Source organism: Aptenodytes forsteri, unplaced genomic scaffold, assembly GCF_000699145.1.
Source record: "Aptenodytes forsteri isolate BGI_AS27 unplaced genomic scaffold, ASM69914v1 Scaffold183, whole genome shotgun sequence".
NCBI lineage: Eukaryota > Metazoa > Chordata > Aves > Sphenisciformes > Spheniscidae > Aptenodytes > Aptenodytes forsteri.
Window position 1 is genome coordinate 267644 of NW_008795918.1, and position 9139 is coordinate 276782.

The 9139-nt window shown below is 38.4% G+C and overlaps 1 protein-coding gene across 1 annotated transcript in view; it reads left to right on the forward strand.

Moving 5' to 3' along the window:
* Window positions 1-6: 6 nt before the first annotated feature.
* Window positions 7-9139, forward strand: part of ADAM23 (ADAM metallopeptidase domain 23) — a 77651-nt gene continuing 68518 nt past the window's right edge. Inside the window, exons 1-2 of the mRNA XM_019473488.1 lie at window positions 7-151; window positions 1170-1396. Coding sequence (XP_019329033.1) covers window positions 7-151; window positions 1170-1396 — 372 coding nt within the window. The remainder of the gene's footprint in view (window positions 152-1169; window positions 1397-9139) is intronic.

The following is a 9139-nucleotide window of genomic DNA, read 5'->3' on the forward strand; positions in this document are numbered from 1 at the left end:
TCCTCCATGGCTCCTCCTGTCCCCGGGCCCGCACCGCTGCAGCGGCCGCCGGTGGGTATGACGGGGTGTGTGAGTGTTCGTGTGCGTCAGGCGTCTGCTGCTGCTCGGTACCCGTCCTCCCCCTCCTCTGGCTCCCCTGCCTCCGCCCTGGGTGATAAACCCCGATAACATCCATTTCCCCTGCACGATTTCTTCCTCCGCCCCTTCCAGCTTTGTGTACGTGTCTGTTTCGGCGTATAGAAAACGGGGCTCAGTGTTTCCTTGGCTTGCTTGCTTACTAAAAAGAGAGAAATGTGAGGTTTCGCCCTCAGATCTTCTGAAGCCAGTGCTGCAGTGTTTTAGATAGAGGATGGTGTGCGTAGAAATACGCTGGTGAGGTATGCGACAAAAAAAAGGCTTAGGTGCTTTTTGTGTGTGTTAGGATGCATGTGTACGGGGATCTGACTGGGAAGCTAATTTGTGTGTTTGGGGTTGGATTTTTGTGTGTGCTTTTTGTTTATTTGCTTTTGATTGCATGTAGATGGTATGTGGAATGCTGAATATAGTCGGTTTGTGCATCATGTTATTACTGTTACTGTTATATTGCTTGTTGATTGACTGTATCTTGAAATTTTAATGAGGAAGGATACAGGATTTCATCTGAAAAGCTGCCACTGAAGAAAAGGGTTCTTGTCAAAGTTGAAAGAGAGAGGTAGAAAACTTCCTATTATGTAAAGGGAATTGATTAGCATTCAGTGCGCATGGACTCTGTATTCAGTTTGTCTTAGGAACGTGGGGAGTATTCTTAGCCTTTTATAGATGTATGTTTGGTTTTTTGTGTGTATCTTTGAGAGAAGAGAACTTAGCTATCAAAGAGAGTGTAGGGGGTAATTACATATCGGTTAAGTTGTGGGGTTTTTTTTTTTCCTCTTGGTGGTTGAGGGGCATTAAGATATTTATAATCCATGACTGCATATGAGAATGTATATGCATTTAAATAAATAATGTTATTTCTGAAATCAATTTATGTGTGAAAAATGAATCGGATCTAGCTCAATGAGTAAGCTATCTTTTTGTTTGCCTGAGTGATTAATAAAATATTAGAATACTGCAAGCTAAATATGTAGCTTTTTATGGAAATAAACACATTCTGCCACCTAATTTATGGCTGGCATATCTTTCTTCCTCAGACCTGCATTGGAATGAAGCGGCAGGCAGTATAGAGGGAGTACTGGTAGATGAAGAGAATACATTTCAACAGAATAAAAGCAGTAACAGTAGAAATAACAGCTACAGCAATGCAATCCAGAAAGAAATCACACTGCCTTCAAGACTAATCTATTACATCAACAGAGACTCTGAAACCCCTTACCATATCCTGGATACTAGGGCAAGGCACCAGCAGAAACATGACAAGGTAGGGTAAAACGAGGCTCATCTGCAGAATTTTCAAAATGGTAATATGTGATGTGGAACTGTGTTTGAATGTTTTATTCTATAGATCTTCGAGACTTAATGGTGGTCCTTACCACCATTTTTAGGAATCAAAGGAGGACATGTAATTAAACACGAATGTAATTTCCCTTGTGTTAATTTAAAAATAATTATTTTGAATTTCAGGATGGTTCAGAAGCTGAACTGTAGATAAAACAAATGGGAATTATGCAAAGTGGACTTGTCTGATCAGCGTGGATTCCGGTGTCTTGACTTGATGGTATACCATCATCAACAAAATGCTTCTTCCAAAATAGCTCTAGACTGCAGAAATGTCTGCATAGGGAGTTTCTTTAGAATCCTGAACTTACAGCATGAGTTAACTTGGCTTTGAGTGTATCATGCACTACCTAATAAATGCAGTATTGGTTCCTGCCAGCATATGACCAGTGAAGACCACTGTAAAGTGTTACCAGTTTTTGTCAAATAATACCTGCATTTTTCATTTTTAATGACAAGATCTAATATTTCATTTTCTATAGATGCAGATAGTAATTTTTTTTTTTCTGAAATTGCATGGGATTGAACAAAATTTGGTTTTGTGAAATAACTTGGTAAAAAAGTAAACCTATTCTAAACTATATCACTTAGGAGGCACTCTTTAAAATGATTCCATCTTATTTTTATAAATCTTTAGTTTAAAAAATCAATTTCTTCTTCCCACAGGTTAAAAAGGTAAAGTGAAGGTAAAGATGGCTTGTATAGGAAGAGATTGCCATGGTAGAGAAGAGAGACAGCAAAGCAGATCAGTGTGCGTGATATTACTGAAGGACTTAGCTATAATGGAATTCCTACCTATTGAATTTCATTTCTTTTGAAATTTTAGAATGTAAATTTGTTATGCATTACATGTGCTTTTGTTGATATTGATAATGTGCTATTTCAGATGTGGAATTAATATGGAGACACTGTATAATCTTTGAAAAAAAGACAAGATAGTTGTATAGTTTTGATGTCTTAATGGGAAGAAAGGTTGCTTCCTAGCTTATTGAACTTGAATACCAGTACGTGCCTTTGGATGCATCTAAATACACCGATATGTTATGGATGGCACAGAAAAACTGTTCGATTGTTGGAAACTGGAGCTACTTAAGAGAATATTACATTCAGAACTAATACCCCTTTAAAGTGAGACCACTCTTTTAAATAAACTTATACACTAGGGACTTTCTGTTCCCCTCTTTGGAGAGGGGTGTGGGAAGAAAGGGATTTGCAAGTGCTTGCAGAGCTGCCTTTGGGAATTGTGCTTCCTCCATGTTTCTACATGAGTTTTTTTCTTGGGAATCCACAGAGGAGAATGTCCGCCAATTTCTTTACTTACCCAGCATTGTCCACGAGAACATTGCTGCCATGGCCTATCCTTCCTGTGCCCTACCTTGTATCTACCTGTTGGGGTAAAGCTCTGCAGAAATCAGTGCTGAGAGAATTGGTATTGATTTCCTTGGGTATGCTTGCTGCTGAGTATTGTGTAAAGTGGATCTCCTTTCTACTCACTGTGTCCCTTTTAAATGTAGGGAATGCTAACACTGCAGTTTTTCCCACAGAAGGGTTCTTTAAGCTTGGGGCTTCATGGAGAGTGACATTATGTTGACTTCATTCTTCTGGCATGAAACTTCTATTGCTTTGATACATTTAATTGAAGGAAAGGGTTGATTATGTTCCTTGTCTGGATTGATCTTTGCATGTCTTGCTTCCAGAGCACCATAGAGGGCTTCCCCCCGCCCCCAACTTGCATCTTGTGTCTTTCCTTGCATGAAGTCATTTCTTTGCCCTTCCATGTACTTTACCAATAATATAATAACAGATATTTTGGTTATTTTGTTCTGTTTAACATTCACTATAATCATCTCTGTAGAGCAATAATTGGGGGGGGGGGGGGCGTTTCTGCCTAGGATGTAAAAGGAAACCCATAAAGGAAACAGAATGCAATTGGATTGTGAAAGATACAAAGACACAGGAGGGTTTTCTCTCCCCCCCCCCCCCCCCCCCCCGGGGGTGGGGAGGGCGGCGGATTTTTTTAGTACTTGCTGTTATCCTTTCCCAGAATTAAAATAACTGCTATATTGTAATAAATCCTACTTGAGAGATATTGCTGTCTCCCTTCTAGGTATTTTTGTTATTTCTTTTTATTACCATTATAGTTAGGTAAAGAAGGAAATCTATAGGATTGATTTTTAGTATGTGAAAAAAGTAAAGACAAATATGATGACCTTATATACATACACAGTGGACAGTTGAGGAAGATAAATACCATTTTTTTTTCTTTTTTATACTGTTCTTGGAACCATATATCCTTTAACCTGTATTTTCTTGTCAGCCTTAATATACCATTCATAGGCGTATGTTGTGGATATGCTCCCTAACTATGGATATTATTCAGTAGATCCCTTTCTGTGGAACTTCGTTATAGTGGCCAGAAGAGTATAAGCCATATGGATAGTTTGTGGGATTAGGCCTGAATACCTCAGAAATGCTGAGTCACTATAAGGAGAGGGGAAGAGTAGAGGAAATGATGTGCACGTGGGAAGAAAGAGGTAAAGCTAGAGAAATATGTAAAATGATTTAAAACATTTTGTTTTTTTAAAGTCTTTTCCTAAAAGTAAGGGTCTACAACCTTCATGAAATGTATGTAGAAATGAAGGGCTGGAGGAGAAGAGTGTACTAGGGAATCAAAAATTTAAATAAATTGCTTTCTTATCACTGATCCTCTTTATCCCCTTTTGAATTTGGTGAAACGCGATCATAATGAGAGGGTGTATGTGATCTAAACTGTTGGTAGAACCTCTCTCATGCCTTCTTATTCTTCTAAGAAGCTTTTTCTCACTGTTGAAAAAAAGAAATGTTCACCACAGTTTTGACTAAGTGAAGTGGTCTATCTCCAAGGTGCACAGAGTTCTAGTGTATAATCTGTTTTCTCTTTGTGTTCTAAAAAAAGGATATTTTAAATACTTGGTGCTTGAAGACTTTAAAATCTGTATACCTGTTTCCTCATAGTCAAATTAAGGCTAGCTGGTTTTTAGTTCTTCTGAAGTTATTTTTAGTGTGAAATGCTCATAAATGAGCATCTGTTTATAAAAACACACTGAAGAAGCTCACAAGAATCCTTAAACTTGCTGAAGAGGTCTGAGTCATCTGTGTTCTGCAGCTCTGTCTTTCTAAACTTCTGCAGATGGAGGTAGCGTTTTGAATGAACTTGTAATCTCTTTAATGAACCAGATGACTGCTTTGATTCATTTTCACAGACTGCATATGCAAGATTGTTCGGACCTAGCGGGAAGACTGTATGGGACACAAATTGTCACAAAAGGCTAGGAGCAAGTCCTTATGGTGGTCAGCAGAGGGAAAAATTTCACAACACAAGATGTAATCTCAAGACAATAGGATTGCCAGAGAAACGTGGCTCAGGGCAACCTTACCAAATTTTGAGATGAAAGTAGCTTGAACTAGGTGCATATGAAGGAAGACTATCTGCTGGACAGTTTCTAACTGTTTTTAGATCACTGAATCATAAGTTTCCAGAAGTTGTAAAGAAGCAATGTCTTCATGAATAATTCTAAGCTGTTAGTGTAATTTTGGGGAGGAGGGAGGTGTTAAGAAAACTGTTTTGCAGACCCTAATGACTGGAAAAAAAAAAAGTGTGATAGTTTTGACTGTGAAGACAGTTCCACTCCCCCCAAAAAAATTATATTCATTTTGGGCTATTTTTCTTGGGATGAAAATTCCAGGTGCCTTTATTCAGCTCAGCTGTCTGTCATTTAAATAAAGAAAATATTCCTGCCAGGCTGAGAGTTACGTTTTCTGCTATGTTGCCCTGCTTTAAAGGTTGAGATACAGTGCTGTCTCAGTCCTTTATGCAACTTTGGTATGTAGCATACGAAAGTTGAGAGGGAAAGCACGCTTAAGATGAAAGGAAAACAACTGTATCACAGCCGTTGCAAAGGAGGTGGTATTGAAGAAAAAGCAGGCCTGTTTTGTAAAAGATGAAAGATCATGGTTAATAATCTCTCAAGAGATGGCATCATGTGAATTCTTACTAAAATCCAGATAAAAATCTTATGCATTAATTATTGTCTTCCTTTCCCTTGCCTGTCTTAGGCCAGGTCTTCACTTTTAATCCCTGTGTAATGAAAACTGATCAAAATAACGAGTGAACTTCATGTGGCTTACGTGTATGAGTTTAAGACTGTTGGAGAATCTTTGTAGTGTTTCACTGGCTTTGCATATTTTTGCAGAATTTTCTGTGGTGCAGCTTCAATTTACACTACTTGCAAATGGAAGATTTTGTCTTTTTTTCTATTCTATATTGAATTTATATTAATGCAAAAGGCTTATCTGGACTCTGCGTCTTCAGTAGTTACTGACTAACAGGAGGGTTGAAATTGGTCTTCCTATCTTCCTTGGTTTCTGGGAGTAGAAGGCCATCTTCCTTATGCCAACTTCTCCTCAAGTAGATCTACATCTTGGTTTCCTAGCTGAAATGTGAGTCATGATATTTCTAAAACTTTTTAAATCCTTTTTTTCTTTTTTTAATATATTTCTGGATCCTCTCATGAGCTTCAAGCGATAATCTATAAAAGGTTTCAGTTCCTAAGTGTTAGGTAGTGCAACACTTAAACTTGTTAGGCCTTGTTCTGAAATAAAAAAAAATGATGTTTATAGGTTTTTTTTGTTTTTTTTTTTTAGCATTTGTGGAAAGCTGGGTGCTGCAGGAAAGTGGTCCAAGATGTGGATGCACTACTTTGTAGAATCTTATGAACAAAACCCTGAGAGGGATATGATTTGAGAGGCCAGTATCACTACAGATGGGTATCTAAGTATTGTCATGTTGGGAGAGAATGGTGGGTTCTGGCCCCTGGGGTTAAAAGAGCACCAGTAGGACTGCTTTCAGAGGTAGGCCTGAGCCTTTGTTCACATGCCAACAACCATTCTTTCAAAGAACAGTCTTCAAGGCTTGAGGTTCAAGTGTGTCAAAGTAACCTCTCTATTGTTAGTCATTAAAGACCAGAAACAAATCATCAACAGGAACTTTTCTGAAATCCTGTATGTTTTAAGTGTGAGTTTTTACATGCTGCGGTGACACTTATGTATGCTGTTTCAGTATGAAATGCTTTATTTCCAATGAATAGTGGAAGGTTATCACGGCATATGTGCCGTATAGTACGTGTTTTCCAAACACTGAAGAAGGATGGCTTCTGTATGAAGACTGAAGATAGGCAAACAAGCTAAAAGAAGAATAAGGAACTAGTATATAGTAAGTCACGCTGATTTGTGACAAAACTTGTACTATTATCAGAACGAAGGTCTAGATCAAAAAATGTTTTAATGGTGTAAAATCCATCTAAATCTGACTTAGGTTTCTAATTCCAAAATGGGAGTGATGAAACCCCTTGCTCAGCTGCTGAAATGAGAGGCAGCTTTTGGCCACTATTTTAGTCAGCTGAACTGTATGCAAAAATAGATTTCTAAAAGCAATGAGCTTGTAATTTGAAGAACATATCTGTATGAATACAGCAAAAGACCATAGGTACTATCAGTCAGTTAAATAATGCTGTTACTTTTGTTTAAAGAGTCGTGACAGAACTTAGTGTTTTTGAAGGGATAACACATTATTGCATTTGGCATAGTTTTACTGTGAAGAAAGTAAAACCAATACAGTACTTTACTGTTGGTGATGATGGTTGTAAAATTCCTGAAAGCCTGGAAAAAATGAATTATGGACAAATGATGCCCAAGTGCAATAACGAAAACAATGAAAGTGTTCAAGTTGTGACATGGATCAGTAGAACTAAGATTCCAGTTACAGCCTTCTAGTCCATTTTTATCTTGAAACTTACGGTAAGCTAATGACTGATTTGAAAGAAACTGGAATTCTTTATGTATGTGGATTTTTAGCTTGGAAAAAACCCTGAGACCTACTGCTTTGCCCAAGCAGCTACAGCACTCTTACAATGTCCCTAGTATGAAGAATCTCTTATTACACTGTCTATGCTAGTAATCTGAGCTTCTAGAACAGTGAAAAAAGACCCTCTCCGGCAGGACACATTGTAAAGACTTGGACCCTCTTTCAACCTGCTCCTTTATGTATCATCAATAAGTTTTTGCTGCAGAAAAACTTTATGTAATTTTGCAGCTTTGCTGTTGGAGTAGCTTATAGCTGTCAAAGTGGGAACCTCTGCAGAGGTTTTTAAATGATAAACAAACATGTACAAAGGAACTTGGTCTCCTGTTTATGTGAGTAAAGAATACTCATGCAGATGTGAACATATCACGTATGCAAGTGGTACAAGAATTTGTACCTGGTACACAGGTATTTTTCCTGTGAAAAGACATGGTAAGATATCTAGCCCATATATATTCTTCAAAATATATGCTAATCGACATTATATTCTTGTTTGAATTTATGTTTCTAGACCAATCAGAAGAACACCATATTTCAGATTATATTTCAGGTATTGTATTACACAGCAGCTGATAAGAGAATATATAGCATATATGATATATATATCTCATATATATATATATATATAGAATATGGCAGATCAGACTAGACATCTATCTAGCTGTCCCTGAGAGCAATCAGTAGCAGATGCCTAGGGAAGGATATAGGAGCATAACAGTCATGGGGTGCTACTTCCTAGACTGGTCTCCCAGACTTCAGCAATTTGTGGCTCAGGATCTTCTGGAACCAGAACTTGTCTTTTGGATTTAATAGCCCTTGATGGGAGTTCCTGATCTTGAGGTTATCCTTTTTTTTTCTTTTTTTTTTTTTTTTAAAACACATACATTTTTAGTATCTGTGATGTAATGTGCTGAAGTTTCAGGATTTTGGCATATTTCAGCATACCATGATTGCTTTTGAAGTGTGTTTTATTATTCGAGGTAGTATGTCATCCTCCACACTTCAGCATTTTCTTAATCAGTTAAGTAGCTTGAATCTTCTTGAAAGAAAAGATATTCAAGAGTTTGGCTTATTTAGTTGGTTTGGTGACAGTCACAGTAGTGACAAAACCAAAAAAAATTTAAAGTGGGAAACAAAATACTTCGGTATCTCTCTCTTGCAGGTGATTTAGCCTTGATGCTGCTCTTGTTCTAAAAAGTGTTTCAAAGAGTACCCGTTTTAAGTAATGCGTACTCTGTTAGGAGAAGTGAAAGAAATGCTGTGCTTGTATCAAGCTGAAAAGAAAGAGTGCAGACTTTGGCCTCTTCAGGGATGTGCTTGGTAGCGTGCCATGGGACAAAGCCCTGGAGGGAAGAGGGGCCCAAGAAAGCTGGCTAATAGTCAAGGATCACCTCCTCCAAGCTCAGGAGCGATGCATCCCAACAAAGAGGAAGTCAGGCAAAAACGCCAGGAGGCCTGCATGGATGAACAAGGAGCTCCTGGACAAACTCCGACACAAAAAGGAAGCCTACAGAGGGTGGAAGCAAGGACAGGTAGCCTGGGAGGAATACAGAGAAATTGTCCGAGCAGCCAGGGATCAGGTTAGGAAAGCTAAAGCCCTGATAGAATTAAATCTGGCCAGGGACGTCAAGGGCAACAAGAAAAGATTCTATAGCTACATCGGGGATATAAGGAAGACGAGGGAAAATGTGGGCCGTCTCCGGAATGAAACGAGAGACCTGGTTACCCGGGACACGGAGAAGGCAGAGGTACTCAATGACTTTTTTG